General features: G+C 37.3%; 1 protein-coding gene across 2 annotated transcripts in view; it reads left to right on the top strand.

The window, feature by feature from the left end:
• The window catches only part of TRAPPC12 (trafficking protein particle complex 12), a 61,012-nt gene that overhangs the window by 27,592 nt on the left and 13,879 nt on the right, over positions 1–19,541 (top strand). The window contains exons 6-8 of one of the 2 annotated variants that reach the window (XM_030490922.1): positions 7,616–7,728; positions 14,319–14,391; positions 18,068–18,141. In XM_030490922.1, coding sequence (XP_030346782.1) covers positions 7,616–7,728; positions 14,319–14,391; positions 18,068–18,141 — 260 coding nt within the window. The remainder of the gene's footprint in view (positions 1–7,615; positions 7,729–14,318; positions 14,392–18,067; positions 18,142–19,541) is intronic. The other variant, XM_030490923.1, reaches the window with a different exon arrangement.

Genomic DNA, 19,541 nt, shown 5'->3' on the forward strand with positions numbered 1-19,541 from the left:
TATGCCATAAGGAGGACAGGCATGGATTGGGGAAATTCTCCTATATGCTTTCATAGTAAACATAGTGGTTCTTCTACAGCTATGCTTGGCCATTCCTTTCTTTTCTTCTATTTGTCTATGCTAGTAGGAGGCAGCCTTGCTGAACCTTCCTTTCCTGTTTTCTCAGCGTTATTTTGGATGATGCTATAAATGAAATGCCCTTTGGTTTTTTTCATCCTCATCAACTTTTGGTTAGTGGGAGAACTGTGGCAGGATGGGAAGTGGTGTGGGGAAAAAAGAAAAATAGTTGCGTGGGGGGAGGCAAAAGGGAATAATCAAGGTAAAAACAGAAAGAAGAAATGCATAGACTAAAGAAATTGTAGCATATAGAGAGCTCCTATCTGTTCATAAATTTTGCAGGAAAACAGAAGAAAAAAAATCAAAGACTTCAATCATTGTTATATCCTAATCATTGTTTGAGGGTGGTGAGGCACTGGAACCAGTTGCCCAGAGAAGTTATGGATGCCCCGTCCCTGGAAGTGCTCAAGGCCAGATTGGATGGGGCTTTGAGCAACCTGGTCTAGTGGGAGGTGTCCCTGCCTGTGGCAGGGGGATGAAAATAGATGGTCTTCTTTCCAACCTGAATCATTCTATGGTTCTATAATATGTGGTACTGGTTTTCTCATATGTTAGCACAAATACTGCTGTGCCTGAACTTACAGCCCCACATGAGACTGCTTCAGTCTTGACAGTTGCTTGGAAGAGTTCTTCATTCAAGCTTATGTGGACAGTAAAAAGGATATTAAAGCCTCTAGAGGAACTGGTTTGCTAATTACTATTTACAGTACTCTGTACCTCTGTTGTCTCTTTAAATTTGCTATCTGTTCTGTTGCTTCAGAGCTACCTTCTACCTATGGAATCAGCTAATACGACTTGAATAAATATCAGTTAAGTGTTGCAGTTCCAGTTGGCTACTCAGGGTTGTCAGACTTGCAAATACAATTTTTTCCTAACTCATATAGATATTTTAGTCTTAAGAAATGTATGTATAATTTTAAGGGGATAGAGTGCTGCTAAAATAATTAATTGTCCCTTCTTTCCCAAGGCTATGTAGTCTGCTCTAGACAGTACCAGCTTTATGTAGTATTTCTTAAACGTGAGCAAGTAGCTCACTTCTAAATTCTGCCTAACTACAGTTACCAGTAGGTAAGATTTGGGGTGATGTCTTTATGGTATGGCAGTTGTTGCAGGGTTTTTCTGTATTCTTTCTCTTATGTTTTCCTTGCTTCAGTGCAAGTAACTCCAGGTTACTGAAATTTTGAAACCTTTCAAAACCAGATCTTGATTCATAGTATCTATGTTCTTAGGTCACATGCAATTAAATTGTGAAGTATATAGAAACATGCAATTTCAGGTAAAATTTTCAAAACCTTTTCTTTCAATGATTACAAACATTCAGGCTCCTACCTCTTCTTCAGTCTCTCTGGAATGAAAGTAATAAACAAAAGCTTGGAAACTGGTCTGTCAAATCTGGATTTTTTTTAAGTGTACTTTTAATTGACAGCAAGATTCAGAATCAAAGCTACTACTGAACCATCACTTTTAAAAATCTCCTTATAAATTGTACAAGTACACTTTTGCAGAAGTATGTAAGAGTGTGTATGTGCATATAAATGCAAGGATATACATCCCTGTGTGTATATGCATGTATAGAGCAGAATATCTTTCTGAAACTGGATTTTCTATATTTTTCTTTTACCCAGTGAAGGAAGGGTTTGTTTCTCTGTCTTCGGTTTTTTTACTGCTATAAGATCCCACTTTATATTTTCAGTAAATAATAATTTGCCCTGCTGCTGCTTTTTGGTATTTGAGATTTGTTGAATAAGCTCTAGAAGGCAGATCAGAAAGCATTTCTGGTTACTGATTTTGCAACAAGAAAATACAAAGATAAAATGGCTGGCCATTGGAATTCTCTTTCTTCTGCTCTAAAAGGGCTGCAGATGAGGGCTGCAGTTTGAATTTGATTGACATGAGGTGATGTTTATGTTATGACAGTTATGAAAATGTGCAGCTGTTCATAAAGATATAGAAACTGAAATCTATGGTCTTAGAAAATTCTACCTGATCTTACTATCTATTCCATCTGTTCCCATGCTTTCAGAGGATGCATTTTCCTTTCAGCAAGCCTTTTTCACCTTTTAGTTTTGTCTTTTGTATGCTGATAATATATATATGAATGAGATTAATTCATGCCAAAGTGACAATCAGAAGTCATATTCTTTGGAAAAAATTCTCCATGTATTTAGAAGTGATAGCTAAGAAAAGAATTGTCTTAAAATTAAAACATTTTTTCATTATGATTTTTTTATAAATAACATTATTATGAAACCTCTAAAGAGGAGCAACAGAGGTCAACTGTAAAATATCAAGCTAGCATAAGACTTATTTAACTTAAAATTTCAATACAGAACAGTAATTGTAGGGTACTGCCTTTTATTGAAATCATCTAAGCTTAGTTGACGTGGGTTTGCTGTGTCAGGGGGCATTGCATCTTTAGAAATCTAAATATGAGGTAGAGAGCAAAATCCATTCTCCTGTGCTTTTAAGTAAACATTTTAATTACAGGATATGGTGCTTGTTTAAAACATTTCCTTGACGTGTTGCCTTGTTAAATTCAGTACTGAGTGAAATATAATGGAGGACATAGGTTTGATTCCAAACAGTTTTGCCAAGGAGAGCACATGCCAAAATCCAGTGTTTATATAGTGGTATATCACAGGAATTTACATGCCTGCTTGTGTAGGAACCTGTTACAAAGAAATGTGTGTTACACTGTGTGTCTTAAATATGTGGCCTAATAATAAGAAATTAGGTGAAACCTTTCAGACAATATAATGTCATTCTCAGTCTAAACAGCAGCACATATATCTCTGTTACAGCTTAGTGTTCATGTAGTCAGTCTTATTTTCTTGGGTTTGGGGAGTTTGTTGTTTACCCCCCCCCCCCCTCCCCAGCGTAACTCTGTTTATTGAGGCAAGTATAGGTTTTTTTATTCCTGCTGTTAATCTGCTTTTTAATGAAATCGTGTACTGTGAATTCTACAACCTGCCTTTCAGACCTTCATAACACTATTATTATTGATTTACTGGAGTCATCAACAAATGTTGTTTACCTCTTCCCAATTGTTTTCTTCTTAACCTAGACAGTGTAAAATGAAAATTACAGAGTTTTCTAAAATCTCAGACACACCTTTTTTTAGATCTCAACTCTTTTCATTTGTCACCATCTTCATGTGAAAACGCTAAGGAATACTTATCAGAAGGCTAAACTTCTGTCTTGCAAGACAGAGCGGAAGCTGTGCTTTTGTAAATTTGTGTGCTATTTCTTTTCCTGTCATATATTTTTTAGCAACAGGGATGGGCTCCTCTGCACTGTTCTTCTTTCGGCCGAAAAATGCTGAGTGATGTGCCTCTGATACAACGTGATACTGTGATGTCGCAGAACAACAAATGCATGTCCTGTTTTTCAGAGCAAAATTCTTTGTGAGCTCAGAGTTAACTGTTCCAAACGCTTTCTGTAATTCGCTTTATTTTTATCTTTTTTATCTCTGAATTGATGTAGCTTTGAAGACTCGCAAGACTCATATTATGGTTTGCCTTTGCCTTTTTCGTCTCCCATTCACCCCATGAAGTTCTCTGCAGGGCCACATTTCCAACCCATTATGCTCACAGTGTTCTCTTCCACCATGGTACGCAGGTCACCTTGCTGAGTCCTCTGAGAAAGAAGTTTCATAACCATCCACCCTGTGAAAAGATTTTTGGTAACTTGCTTTTGCTTCTCTCAGGCTCTTTCTTGACAAATTGTGTGTCAGAAAAATTCAAAGATCATTGTTCCGTTTTCTTAGATTGAGAAAATTATAGATTTGGATTTTGGATGCTGGAGACAATACAGTAATAGAGAACTTGGGGGGCGTGGGGGGTGTGGTGTTGTTAATTTTTACACACTGTTAACCAGGGGTTAATATTTTGGTGAACAGGTATCTTTACATGTGTTTTCTATTACTACCATGTATTTTTTCCAGAGAAGTGTTACGTAAATTGTATTAGCACTTTAAGTAGCACCAGAAAATCAGTTTATTAATGTAGGAACTGAATTAGATATATTATCCATACCTCATAACGCTTAACTAAAAAGTTTACTTCTGGGAAAATGTACTTAACCAAAAATCACAAAGTTTCTTTCTTTTTTTTAAAACCAGTATTTAAGGAATATGTTTGGATGAGTGGCTTGGATAAGTGCTGCAGGTTTCTTATGAGCAATTTGCTCATCTGATTTGACTTGTTACAAAATACTGTTTACATGGAGTGGTAAGACAGCCTTACCAGTGGTAAAAACTTGTTTCTTTTCTCTTCCATTTTCATCAGTTACCACGTTTGTGTGAGAGCATGTGTACCATTTCGTGCTTTCTTAACAAAAAACTTCTGCTATTCAGAAGGATTACATGGAAACTGAGGAAGAAGGCAGAAATAGTTGGTGTTTCTGAGATTTTAAATAAAGTTAGCAGCCTGTTTAATAAGCAGCAAGTAACAGAGATTTAATGGATGGATATGCTGGATGCTTAACAGTAAAATTTCTTGCAGGATACTAGTTATGTCATGAGTTTCAAAAAGAAAGAGAGGAAACAGATGCTGGAGTTTTAGATCCTTCTGTGTGAAACAGTAATATAAATCTGGTTTGAAAAGTCACTACACTGACTACCCTTACACCGTGGGCCAGCTTTCTTCTGTTTTTGTGTGAGAGATCTGCCATCACACTTGATGTACTTACTCAGGATCACACTGGAATGCATTTTGGTCACATGGTATGAAGGAAATACTGAGTGGTTGAGAAATAATACATTAATAAAGTACCTTTTGAAGTAATACAGTTCTGAATGTCTTACAAGTAAGGTCTTAGTTGTGATAGCAAATAAATCAGATTCTGATGGAGCCTCAGTTAGCCTTCAGTTGCATTCATCATTCTGACATCCTCTGATACTGCTTCTGACAATATAGATTGGTAATGGGTTATTCCTTCCCCTCAAATGGATCATAATAATGTGGCTTCATTCAGCAATATGTAAGATCAATACTTTACAAAATATGCAGTCCCCAAAAGCGTTTTACAAAACAATTTAATTAAAATTGATAATGTAAGACGTTTCATCTGTGCTCCATTAAATACCCGTCTATCTGTACACTGAGCTGTTCTGTTACCAGTTCAGATTCTCGGTATGAGTATTTATTGAGTTGACCTTTTGCTGCATTTTACAAGAGAATGTGATGATACAAGCTTGTTCAGAGTTGAAAATATTACAACACAGTCATTAACCAAAAATGCTGCTAAAACTTTAGATTACTTTTGTTCTATATTTCAGATTTTCCAAAGCTTTGCTTATGAACAAAACTTTTCCTTTTTTTACCTTTGTCTTAGAAATCCTGTAGAGTGTAGCAGTAGGTGCGTGGTTCATGTGTTAGCAGTAAATTAAGGCTACGTTCTTCAAAAGAACAGTACTAAACTGTCTGATTTTAGGCACTGCTTAATTTGTTTCGCAAGATTACCGATAGAAGGTGGAGTTAGAACTTGGGCGCCAGAGGGGTCATAGAGGTGGAACCAGATGCAAGTTCGCAGTGTGTCTACAAAGCAATTTTTCTGTGGTGGTGTGACATGGAATTACGCTTATATTATTTGCACCTTCCTTTTCATTGTTGTTCACCCCCCATGATCTGACCGTGCATCTTCACTTGTGTCCTACTAGGTACATACCTAACATGTGTCAAGATACATACATAAAACATTTTACATCTTTTGTTACTGGTCAAGTAACCTTTTATACTTCTCTTATTAGATTTTCAAAGGCAGATTTGTTTTCTTAATCCCTGTTCCATATATGATGGTGCATGAAACCCTTCTGTGCATCTGTTACAGGAGCACAGCAGTCATATAAGCCATGGGGAACAGTTTGCAGTGGCAAAAGAGAATTTATGTAGATATAAGTGGCTTACTCTGTAGGTCTTAATTAGTGAGTTCTGTGATTAAAATTTTGTCAACCTTTAAAAAATGTCTAGAAGCAGTGACTCACTGTATATAGCATTTACGTCTTTGATGTGCAAGCCTGTTAAAAACAGGTGCAGAAATCTTTCTAAAAAGCTTCTGAGTCCTATTTTTGAGAAAAGATGAGGCAAGAGGCCAGGTTGAATGGGGTTTTGAGCAACCTGGTCTAGTGGAAGGTGTCCCTGCCAGTGGCAGGGGGATTGAAACTAGATGATCTTTAAGGTCTCTTCAATTCTAACCATTCTAAGACGTGACTTGAGAGGGAAATCCCCTTAGAATATGTCTGAAGTAAGCAAATATGTTGAAATATTGAGACTGTAGCAAGGCCTATTTCCCCATTATGCTACCTCTGATTTGTTTTTGATAGTAGCATTTAGTTTTATATTCAGTAGTATTGTCTGTCTATCAAGATATGCAGTTAATCTGAAAACAAGGCGTTGCACACACTAGGATTCCCTAAAGCTCCTGAAACTGCTCTTGAAGTCAGCCCAGATGGTCATAAACTTAGAGGGTTTGGTCTTTGGTAAATACTGTACTAAAGATAGAAGTAAACTAACTTGAAAAAGAAGAAATTTTTTTCTCCCCAAATACTGCTTAAAATTCTTTACCTGTTCTTTGATGTTTTCAATAAACCAGAAGATACAAAAAATACATCATCTTTATGAAGAGTAAGTCTCACAGTATGGAGTAATTTAGTAACTCTTTGTGGAAGAGCTAACATTAATGAAGTAAAACTCAGACTAAAAGTCATCGTTAGAGCAATGGAATGGTCTCTGCACAGCAGAACGGACTCAGACCTTTACACAAACCTATGACATTTGTAGAAAAAAGAAACAAAATATTTTGTAATATGTTTTAAGTTCCCAGGGGACTTGATATATTGTTATATTTCGTATGTCTATTATAATAGTATTATTTGTCCTTCATTGTACTGTTTTTATGTTTTATTTCTTTTGACTCATGTTGGTTTCTGTTTTGGTTTTTTTTTTTCTTTTGTAGTAGAGGGGCCCTTCATATCAGCTTTATATGGAAATGGGTTACGTAGATGTGGTTTTACATGCCCTGGTTATATAACTTTTTCGCAAGCATGCTTTTAAGGCCAGTAATTTAATCTTATTTCTTCTGCATTGCTTGTGAAATATGCAGAATTATAAAAGTTAGGAGTGATGTAGATGCAACCTGAGTAAACTTCCATTGTTTTAATCCTTCATTTTAATTAGTTTATAAAAATCTTTAATGAAACATTGTACTTCTGTGCACAACTTAGTTTTGAAAATTTGAATTAGGTGCACCTTTTTCTTGCCGCCTTGGTCGTGGTTACATGTGTGTCTACCTGTTGAAAACATTTTACAATACGTCACATAATACCTGAGAAAAGGTTTGCTGCTTTTTTTATCTTCCACATCTTTCATTAGGAGAATAAAAAGATATGAAGATTAAATGAACTTTGTGTTATATACACCAAAATATCTTGTGTAATGTAGGCAAATCACAAATTGATCATTATAGCAAACACATTTAATAAAATTAATGATGTTTCTAGGTTCCATGGTTCCTTTCTCCCTGCGAATTTTACATGCCGAACTTCCTCAGTACCTAGGTAATCCTCAGGAATCACTTGACAGACTGCATAGTATGAAGATAATCTGCACCAAGGTAACAGCTTCTCTATGCACTAACATTTCTTAATGTTTAAGAAATATATTTTTTTGTCCTGATAAAGAACATTAACTTTCAACAATGTCATTTTTATGCCATCTTGATACAAATAAGGAGCTCACTAATAGAAGTAATTGTCTCTTCAGTTTTAGGATATAGTCTCTTTTCTGTGGTAGCTCTGACTAAAATGAGTAGAACATTGGACAACACAGTTCTCTTGCTTTCGTGCTTTTGCCAGGCAAAGCATGGAGGACAGTAAGCAGGTGGTGTAAGGGCAAGTGAGAGAGCTTCATTTCCTCACTTAGTTGCATCCAGCTAGCTCAAAACACAGTTGTTAATGATCTTGATCTTCAGAAATAGCCTGAATAGCTGGGTTTGGAAACAGCAGTCATTTGGAAATATAAATACAACCTGCTGAGGTTTGTTTTGCAGGTTTGGTTTTTTTTGTTTTATCAAGTGCTATAATACAAAATTATGATGTGAATTATAATATGGGCTTTGTCGGTGCTGAAATTGAAGTGATGGTGTTATGATCACTCATCTTATCCACTAAACCCAATACCCTGTCTGTTAAGCATTCACACTTAAATGTTTGTTTCGGAAATCTTTCCCAAGTTGTCAAATGCAACAGTGGCTATGAGTGTTACGATGTGGTAAATTCTAAAAGAAATGCAGCATTATTGTTTTATCTGTAACACTTGAAAGTTCAAAACCAGAAAGATAAATACATGATTTATTTTTATTTTCAGTATTCCTTGCAATTGTCATGTGTTTGCTCCTGAAGGTAACTTGGATAACAGAAGTAAAGAGATTTGATAATTGACAATTGTATAGCTGTAATGGCCTTACATATCTAAAATCAACTTGCTTCTAGCACAGTAGTTACTAGGATAACCAAATGTTTATAGTAAGAAAAGAAAACAGCTCTTCGTATTATAAGGGGGAAAAGATTAAAGGTTTAGGTAATAAGAGATGAGCGTGGCATTTTTCATAGAGTTGGAAAGGAGTGATTTGGAAACAGTAGAGATGTATCTAATTTGGCCAAGAAGTGCTACTTCTTAGCATTTTACGAATGTCGTTACCTATTCATGACCATCTAGTAATATTACTGGCAGATTGTTCTCTCCAGCCTTTGCCTTCATATTGACGTAACTTCTTTTGCCTCAACTTGAAGTAACTTTTTAATTCTAGGAAATGCCATACTCCTCTGTTGCAGGGTTTCACAGTGCTTCTATTGACATTTGCCTGCCCTGGTCTGCAGCAGATCAGCCGTTTCATATCTTGGTTTTATGCAGTCTGTTAAAAAGTGCTGCATTGTCTCCCTTTAGTCATGCACGTGCCACTAGATTACATAAACTTAACTGGAACTTAGATAAAGGAATGAAAAAAGAGGAAATTAACTGCCCCATTCCCCTTTACAAGAGCTTCAAGTCGTATGCAACCTTGAGGTGGCTGCGTCTGCACTCTTTTCCTTAAGTGCATAACCTTAGAACATACCCAGTGCGCTAGGGAAGTTTTTAAACTATAATACAAGATTTCATTTTTTTTTTTTAACACAAACTAGGCTGATTACTTGTTGAAATAAGGGAAATTGTATGTACTGGAGAGGATGAAATAGAAAAAAAGGAGATTTACAAATTAATATATACATATTTCCCTGCCTGGTGAGTTGTTGAACAGGTCTGTTTACTCATGTTCTCACTCCATCAACTGCTAGTGGCCTGGGTAGCTACAAAATCTGTGTGATCCCTGGTGCCCTTGTGGAAAGCTTCTTTGAGGCTGGCTGAATGTCTCCCACTAGCTCTTCCCAGGAGTGCCCTGTTCTGTGCACTTGCTGTCGGTTCACAGAATGCCGTCTCTTTCTCTCTGCCTTCCTGTGTTTGAGTTTACAAAGTTTCTCCTAGGTTAGTGTGTTCAGTTGTGGTCAGAAAGAGAACCAGCTCCCTTTGCTTCTGACAGGTTCCACTAGAGCCAGGATCCAGTAGCCAGGGCAAGCCATTGTCTGTGCTGATGTATGCTCCTTTTTAAAGTACAGTACATAGAAAACTAGAAGCGAACAAATAAAACATACCATCCTTCTCAAAGGAATATTTCTGATCCGTTATTCTAGACACCTCATTGTAAATTACTTCATTTTTTGCATTCAATTAAATACATGGTCTTTTGGAGCAACTCAAAGACAACTGTAGAAACTAGAATGTGAAAAAGGACAGCCTGTAAAGATAAATATGTTTTAAAAGACAGTTGTAAATTGGTGATAATTTAACCATTTGGGGTTAGGGTTGGCCGACAAAAAACATTGTTTAGCTATGTTTTGATTTTTGTATAGAATGCTATTTGTCTAATAATCTCAATTTCACCTGGAATGTTCAAGAATGAAGTTTAGAATACTTATGAAAACCCATGGCATAACCAAGAAAATAACATAAAGGATCTACACTCATTAGTCTTAATATTTGTATATGACACTTGGGAACCATTGGGGTTATAACAGAATTAATTAAGGAGCTTTCAACCAGAAGCCTCTAGTGTTTTACTTCCTTATTTTAAAAAGTGGAAAAATAATCTTTGGTCATCCGTGTTTACAGAAGGACATAGGAATAGTCATTATGTAAATGAGATGATCTTGGAGTCATGGAAGCTGGAAGAGAGAAAAGACCTATTAGCTCACCTAGTCTGTCTCTCTGCAACGCAAGGTTGTTTTCTAGTTTTTAATGAGCCAGCCTATGGAGCTGAGGCCATGTCCCCTGGGAGGCTGTATGAGACTAATGCTAATGCATTCTTATCGTAAGAAAATTTGTCTTTCTATTTCATTTCTCTTCCTCAATGTTGTTGTGGGGTTTTTTTCTCCTGTCTGATACTTCCTTTTAACCTGGTAAATTTCCCTCTCGCTTTTTGTTGTATGCATTCTACAGACACTTGTCAGCTTTGGATTAGCCATTTGACTTAAAGATCTAACCATATTTATTTTGTCCCTATTTTGGCAACTCATTCTCTTCAGCCTCCATCTACTTACATATTTCTGGTACCTGAAGCAGGATTGATGGTTGAGTGCAAAAACATGATTTTCCTTTTTCCTGTATAGGCAATAATAGTTTTACCTTTTTCAGTATTCCTGCAAATTTGTAATCAAGATCTGGTTGGATATTTTACATCTCTGTCCATAGGTACAACATTTGGGAAAGAAAAAACCTGTAGTGCCAAATACATATTACAGCTTGGGGGAGGAATCCAGTGAAATTGTTACTCTCTCTGTGTTATTGCTGGTCTTCCCAACATGAATTGCCACCATGAATTGTTGCCCATATAAGTTTGCCTTGAAATAAATGGTCTTCAAACAGCCAATCAGTAAGAGTAAACAATAGTAATTTAAATCACAAAATGGTTTGTTCTTTTATAGTATTCATTTAAAAACATAGCCATGATCACTTTAGTGTTCATAATGCTGAGGACATGCCAATAAATGCCTACCTGGAGACCAAATATGGAAAGAACAACAGTCAGGCTTAATCTGAACTCCTGCTTGTTCATGCTTAGAGTGAGGGAAAGCTCCTGGAAATTCACATATCTCATAGTGCAGCTATTGCCCTTTTTAACCCTTACCCTTCAAGTGACAGAGCCATACTGGGCAATTTTATCAGCTGGGTGATGCAGTGGCAAGTGGGTTAACACTCTTGCTTCTTAAAAAAGCCTCTGCAAGAGTTACCTCTGCTAAACTTCTAAAGTACTTTGTGCCATTTCTCTATCAGCCATTCCCTGTGTATTTCCACTACTCTCCTTCGTGAGTAGTTATGTTCTTCCCTGGCCCTTCCATAGACACTCTTGATATCTCCTGGAGTTCTGTTTTACTTACAAATTGATGAAATTTTGAGTGTCTTAGCTACTGATTCGTTTGGGTTTTAATTTTTACTCAACTTCCAGTTCTGGCTCAGTTACTAAGGTCACTTAAGTATTCTGTTTCTTATACATTACTTCAGTCTAGGGGGTGTTTGTCCTGATGCCTTGTTTGATGAGCTTGTAGAAATGATGATCCTGCACCAGTCTTAGTACCCAAAAAGCCACAATTCCAGAAGCACCAGAAAGGGTTGTTTTGAGTAAGAAGCTAATGTTGGTGAAAAGCTGTGGAAGAAGAAGTAAAGCATTGAAGAGAGATACATAAGGATAGAAAACTAGGAGAGAAAATGGTGGTATGCATAGGTTAGTAATTACAGCATACAGGTGATTGATAGGGAATGAAACAGAAGACTCGGTGAAGTAATACTAGCCGGTGAAACTAATGAGTGTGTACTTCCAATATTCAAAACAAGAAAAAGCCTAGGTTGCACATTAAACCAATGCTTAAAGTAAATGGTAGAAGTGTTCAATAATTTCTCTTTATAATTGAAACAAGGATGTTTAGTGCTATCCCATTTGATATTGCTAGAATAAAGAGTTTACCATCTGTAGAAAAGTAGGATGAGGGAATTTGCTAAAATTACTTATTTCGTGTCAACTAACCCAGATAGCTTACACTGAGGAGCTACTTGAATCGTTAATGTTATTGTTAAACAATACTTGGAAAACTGGGGAAATGCCCAAATGCTGAAAAACTGTAGATGGTGTTTGTATACTTAGGAAGGGCAAGAGGAGATGAACCTAGGGAATAGAACAATTAGCCTTGAATCAGCACCGAGTTCTGTTTTAATTACGTTGAGCTTGAGGTGATGGCTAGATATATCCAAGTAATGTCACAGAATGGTTAACATACTCTAATTGTATGCTAATATCTGATTCTTTCTTTTTTGATGTTAGTGAGCATGTTTTCAGATAAACACATTGTCTTTTTAAATAGTACAGCATGTCTTTTGATGAAGGTTCCTCATTCGTTTAGACCATTTCAAGAGTAAGAGCTTCAAGCCTTACTGAGAATGAGAAGTGATCACAAGATGTTTTCCCGTGGAAGAGAAATGGTTTTCCAGGGGAAGATCATGGGTTTTAGACTGGACAGGAAACAGACAATAAGGTGGTTTTGGTTTGTGGGAGAGCAGAATGTTTTTTTTTCTCTGACAAGGTGACTCATTGTATACTAAGCATTTAACACTGAAATGTAGTGCTTTGGTTTCTAAGTGATTTAAAAGTGGCTACACTGCTTTTGAAAGTGGGACTGAGATTCAGTCTTGCAGGTGTGTGCCACTGCGATCTTATAAATTGCCACCTATCAACTAAGCTGCACTATCTACTGGTGTACACTTATAGCCTCTAAAAATCTGAGGTAAGGCAACGTAGCCTAGCCCTGTGCGAGCAAGGTTCACACTAAATCATATTGCCTTGTATTTGCCATGGGCTAACAATTCTTACTGGGAAAATTACCCTGGCTCAGCTGGCATGTGGTAACTGCTGTCATTTCATCATGTGTCTCTCCTTGTTCTTAAGTTCCTTGTAGCTAAATTTCTGGCACCTAACTTCATGCTTTCACTGTCATCTGTGACAAGAGCTTGGTATCTTGTAGAGCAATTCCTTCCACCTTAAGATGTCTAAAATAGGTGACATGAACTGGCTTCCTGGAGGTACCAATTGCTCTTCATTGGCTGTAAAAGGCACCAACATGGCTGGCTGAGCCCAGATTAATTCTGCCTGTCTTTGGAGGTTTTCCTGTGTTGTTTCTAAGTGTTTGCTTACAAAGCACTGAGCACAACTGGAATGCTTTGCTGGTGTAAGAAAAAACAATTACTTCTTATACTGACAGAAGCTGAGAGCTCTGTATTTGGAAGTGTACGCAGTGCCCGGAAAAGGCAGTGCCTTTTGTTTCCCTCATCGGCTAACCACAGCGGCTGATGAAAGAGCAAGTGGCCTTAACATGTTTTTTCAAGGATATCTCAAGCATTGTTCTACAACCAAAGTTATAAATCTGTAACAGGAAAACTGGGGTGATCTGTGGGAATCAGAAAACAAATTTGGAGAAATTGTAATGGGATTAAAAAAAGGAAAGTCAACTTGCATTTCAAATGGAATCTTGCATACAGATTTTAAAGTGCTTAAGACACAAGCTTCATTAAGTATACACTTTCATTTTTCCAATAAAACAACTGTTTTGTTCACTCAACAATTTGCACGATTTAAAATCTATACTAGATAAAAAGAAGCAATAAAACCCAAGCTTTGAGAAGGAAATTGCAGTAAGAACTAAGAGGAGTTCTTCATTAAGGACAGAAGGATTAAACTAGAGCCTCTGCTTAGGGTGGGGGAATCAAGCAGCAGTGGCTTTCTAATAAAAAATCAGATTGACTTTCTTTGTGGACATTAACATTCATTCTCTGGTGAAGCACGTTTCATGTTTTGCTTAACAAAATGTGCATGTCCCTAGAGTGTGCTGACATTCAATGTTCTGTGAGTATCATAAACCTGAACTCTGACATCCTTCTCCTGTACAATGGCTTTCTTACTTTGTGCAGTTGATCTAGCTATCGTAATAGTAATTTTGAACTGTACATAGGTGAAGCATTCCTGCCTGAATTGGTTTAGATATAGACTGTCAGTTGTAGATAATTTGCATTAAATGTATAGTGCTGTTTAAACTCATGTTGGTTACTTAAAAAAATTTACTGCAGATACTAGAAAATTTGGAACAAGGCTTAGCTGAAGATGGAAGTATGACTAACATTACACAGGAGAACAGACAAGGTAGGTATCCTTAAAACATTTTTTTCACAGGCAATATGTTTTTATTGCTTGCCTAAGTATGCCAGAAGTTTTCACAAGACTGACCTAGAGTTGTTAAAACAGTATTTTTGGAATCTCATAGCCTACTCAGCCTCTCAAATGATACACCTTGTACTTTTATTTGCTGGAATTAATTTCACAATTTTGCCCTTCATCAAACTGATGCAGTAAATCAACTTTTTTTTCAACTTAGAAGAAACAAAGAACATGGCTGCTATCCTTTAGGGATGAATATATAAGTGTGTTGATGTCACAGTTAGATAGATGTTTTATCGTAAGCCTTGGCTGGCTGGCTCCTCTCGATCCTCATGTCTGAAATCACTGTTTTATTTTTGGGTTGTTTTTTTGTTGTTTTTTTTTTTTAAATTGAACTGTCATTATACAAGGGCTACGCTGGCTTAGGATGCTGCTACATAGATGGCTGAGTCTCACTAGCTGCACGATACTTAGACCCTTGAAACATCTAAGACGCTTTTTAGAATAAGAGATGATACAAATCTGTGTTGTCGTTTTCATTATTTTACATGCAACTATGTTTTTTCTCTGTTCTTAGGCATTTAGCTTCAACAGTAGCGAATACATTCCTGTATAAAAAATTGGACAAGAAGTGACATTCTGGGTTATATGAACCACTCATGCTGCCTACCTAGCAAGTTAAAAACATCACACCAAGAAAACAAAACCCTTTCAGCTTCAGCTAACAGTCTAAGGAATATTACCAACTTCTTTCTAGGATAACATTCACCTAGAGCCTGTGGGAAGCAAAAGTCTGGCTCTGAGATAACAAGAGGCCAAGTAGAGTTGTTTGCAGAGTTAAAAAATTAATAACAAACAATTCCCTAAAACAGTGTCTATATGGAATGGTGCAGGCCTCTCTGAACTCTTCCTGCCTGGTCTTCAAACTGACTGGATGTAAAGCAGCTTTAATGTCTTATTGTACTTGACTTGCTACACTAATCTATATATGTCCTAAAAAAAACCCCAAATGAACACACATGTGAGCAGCGTATACCACAAAGACATAATTTGCAATATAGTCAAATGAATACATTTATTACTCTTCTCAAAAGGGTTAGGAAAAAGAGAAGTAATCTGATACTAAAGATTTATCTACATGCTCCAGGAGTTTCTGTTCTTTTTGCTTTGTATCTACTATTCTTCTTGCCTCTGTTCTCCTGCTTACTTTTCCCTGTTATCCCCTTTCTATTACTTCTCTCCTTATTATCACCACATTCTTTTCCTTTTTGCTCCTTTAAAACCAAGACACTGATCCCCCTTTAAGGTCCAAGGACTTTTTCCTAGTTGTGTCATAATCCTGTGTCCTGCAGTCTGCCTCGCTTCTGAGTTTCTGGCTCCTTGCTTTTCCTCTCTGCTGCTGCTTTAGAGCTGCAATGAGCTCAGGAGGAGGCATAGTTAGAAAAGCAGCAGCTAGTAGTTACCAAGGGACAGTGCTGCTGAAAATTTGGAGGGATCTTTGTATGTCTACTGTGCAGCTGCCTGTAGGTTTAAGGCTGCCAAAAAGCCCATGGGACCTTTGCAGAGACTGTTGACTGCTGTTGTCTGTGGAGGTCAGCCAGGTCTGCTCCCTGTCCGCTTCTTTGCTGCATTTGAAGCTCCAGGAGGCTGATAATGGATTTGGTTTTTTTCATGTGAGAGTAGCTGAAAGAAACTGTATTAACTTTATGTGAAGACAGCCTTAATTCATTATGGAGATTATGCTTAGCCTGTAATTTCCTTATTGCTAGTGTAAGAAGGTGCCATACCAATTGGCTTACCATGTACATCTCCTCTAGTCTGGAACAGAGCACCTCATTTGCCAGTTTTTCAATGGGCAGAGATTTAGCATTGCACCACTTGCCTGGCAACACATTCTATAGGATGCTGGTTTTGCAGCTTTCCTGTGCCCGGAGCTCCTATTTAAATGAATGGCAATGTGGAGTCCTTGATATATAACAAGGAAAAACAAACGCTTGGAGTGGAAGCACAGCTGCCTGGACGTGCGCAGTGGGTTTCAGGCATCTCAGTAACATACAGTGATCTGCTGTTGAGTTTTTGATTTGTTTATTGTTTTGCAGGTTTTCTTTAACCCCTTTTCTGCCAGTGCTTTTCTGCCAGTGCTGAGAAGCCTCATCCCACAGGGGTACAGAATTTCCAGGCCAGGTTCATGTTTAGTTCATTGCACAGACTGAAGGCATCTGGTCCATATGCCTTGCAGTCCTTTCTGAGAACCATAGCCGATGCTATTCCATTGTTGATGGGAAATGTCTCCACTGCAGGAATCCACATCTAATTTGTTTTCACCTAAGTCCTAAAAAGCTGAATATGGTTACCACAATCAGGACATGCCAAAAGGAGATGTATTAATATAAGTGAAATAATAAAGGAGAGTAATTACGTCCTGGTTTTACACGCACACAAGGAAAGAAAAACAGAAATAAGTCATAAAATATCTGCTCATGGTTTACAGCATCCTCTCCATTAATAGCAGTAATGATATGTGGTCAAGGAGGAATTTCTAAAACAGAAGCTAGGAGTAATGAATGATTTTAAGATACGGTGGATGAAATACTGGGTCCAGTCTTGGGCCCCACATTGTGCCCCTCATTTGGTAAAGATAATTTTGGAGTATTCATGGGGTTTTTTTTGTTTTGTTTTTGAAGAGGATTGAAGGAGTTTTTAGGAAGACATTTCACCAAGCTCTCCTATTATTTGTAATGGCATTTATGTGTGCTGAAAGAATTATCTGTGTGACCTGCCATGCTTTCAGCAGAGACTACATTATTGATACAAATGAGTGGTCTCAGTTATCACAATCTCATTGAAATAGTCTCTTCTCCCTTCCCCCCCTCCTTTCAAATCGTTACAGTGACCTTGACAGCTGATTGACTGAGATACATTTATTTTCCAAATGAACTAAATGAATACCCCTGATGTTTATTTTTGAGGATTAGAGGAATATTTCTAGCATTGATCTATGGTACTGTAAAGCAAGAGAAAATAAGCGGCTGTGTGAACCATTTTCTTCCAACCTCAGGAGTCTGTCTGCAAAGCAGGAGAGGGAAATCTGCTGCTGCAGCTTTTAATGCCTGCAAGCTCCAGGAGCATGGGGAAAGCAGACAGGCTTGGCAGATTTTTTCCAGCATTTCTGTAAGCCAGAGGCAAGCACAAACAGTCCCAGACTCAGACAGTTCTCACCCTGCATGGTTTGGCTTTGAAATGGCATTTTAGCTGTGTTTGATTTTTGATTTTACCACATTTAATGCAGTAGATTACATGTTTTTAAACCGATGCTCATTATCACTTGGATCTTTTCATGCACCTTTTGTTCTGATATTGGAAAATGTGTGGCTTCTTTTGGTGTTTAATATTTGGCCTGAGCTCAAAGCTGAGCTGTCTATTGCTCTGCATTGTTGCATTGTGTATGGTACTCAGGGCCGCTTGAGCAGTTCCCTCGGAGAGATGAAGAATTTTCTATCTGATAGTGCAGGGTGACCGAGAATTACAAATCCAAGGCGAAAACCCAGCGGTGTTAACGAGGGGGATCTTTCGAAATTGTAATTCATAGCACCAATAATTGATGGCAAGAAAGAACCTCTAATTTATTTGTGCAAATTCACAAGCTGCTCTTATTTTGCAGCCTCTGTTCAGCTGTGGAGGTCACGTCTGGGCCGGGTGATGTACTCCATGGCAAACTGTCTGCTAATGATGAAGGTACGTGGGTGGCAGCAACTGCAGAGGTACCGTATATTGCAGAATAGATTGTCAGAGAAACTGCAAGAAAATTACTGGTGCATAGGTAAGGGAAGACTACCTGACCGTATGTGAAGGTTTTGCTTAGTGAAGAATTAATTAGACTTAATAATGTCTTATTTAATAGATAACTATTTGCAGTAATGTTCTTAGGGAACATATCTGTACTTATTTCTCCCCAAATCATCCTAGAGAACATGCAATAACAATACAGAATTTGCATTTTTAAATTGAATTTTTCAAACACTTAACTAAATGCTGTAATTAAAAGCAATTATGTGCTCTGTCTTTTTCAAACTGTGCACTAGGAGTGTTGCTCTGTTTTCAGGATTAATAATACTGTAGCCTTTGTATATGATGAAGATCCAGAACATCTAAATGCATCCTCCCTTGTCAACCTATCTCAATTGTAAGGTACCTTCTTTCAAGTTTAAATCCTCACTAGAGGGTAGAGGCGAAGGAGAAAGGAATAAAAGCAAAAGTAACTAGCTTCCACTGTTGTGGTTTTTTCCATTGATACCTTCCTACTTTTTCAACCAATCGTCCTGCATTTGGTGCAACACTCTTAGCTTCTCCTTGTATTCAGGAAGCAGAAATAAAACAACTGCTGTTTACCTCATGGTCAGAGAAACAGGGATAGCACCATTCTTGCAGTAAACTGCTTAACTGTGTTTCACAAATCAATTAGCAGCAACTGCCTCGGAGCAAAGCTGTCAGCAGTATAATCTTCACAGGCCAAAATCTGCAGTCCTTGCTCCTTGCTCTTTGATTGCCCAAGGTCATGCCAGATCTGACCCTCTGATTTTTACTGAGCTTCTTCCCAAATGTGGCTCCATTCTTACTAATACAATACCTCAAAAAGCATGCACTGTTTAGAAGAGATCCAGTTACCCAAATACTGCTTTGCATGAAATGGAATATCCTTTTTATAAGAATTATAGAAAACAGAAATATGTGAATATTTCTATATGAATTATAGAAAACATCATAATGATATTGTGATGAAAACATTTCTGTCTGGAATAGGAATAATTGTCCATTAAACCAGGAGTTATTTTTAAGAACTAGTAAGCGTTTATGTTTTGAAGTAGGTACTTGACATAGGCTCATTTTTTAAGGAACTTTCTTTTTCAAAAAAACAAGTGCAGAAAAGCATGTGTTTCCATCCCAAAATAGAAGATAGAAGTAAGAAAATACTGGTAATTTTTTTTTTTCCCCAAGAACTTTACCTTTGGCTTTGAATTGTTTTTAACACTTTCAGTGTTTTTCTTCTCGTGTACACACAAATCCGCATGCATGCACAGTTCTCTTTTTCTGGTTTGGTCCCATTAGTGCTATTTTCTCCTAGTAATAGAAGAATA

The sequence above is a fragment of the Strigops habroptila genome, chromosome 6 (assembly GCF_004027225.2).
Source record: "Strigops habroptila isolate Jane chromosome 6, bStrHab1.2.pri, whole genome shotgun sequence".
Classification (NCBI taxonomy): Eukaryota; Metazoa; Chordata; class Aves; order Psittaciformes; family Psittacidae; genus Strigops; species Strigops habroptila.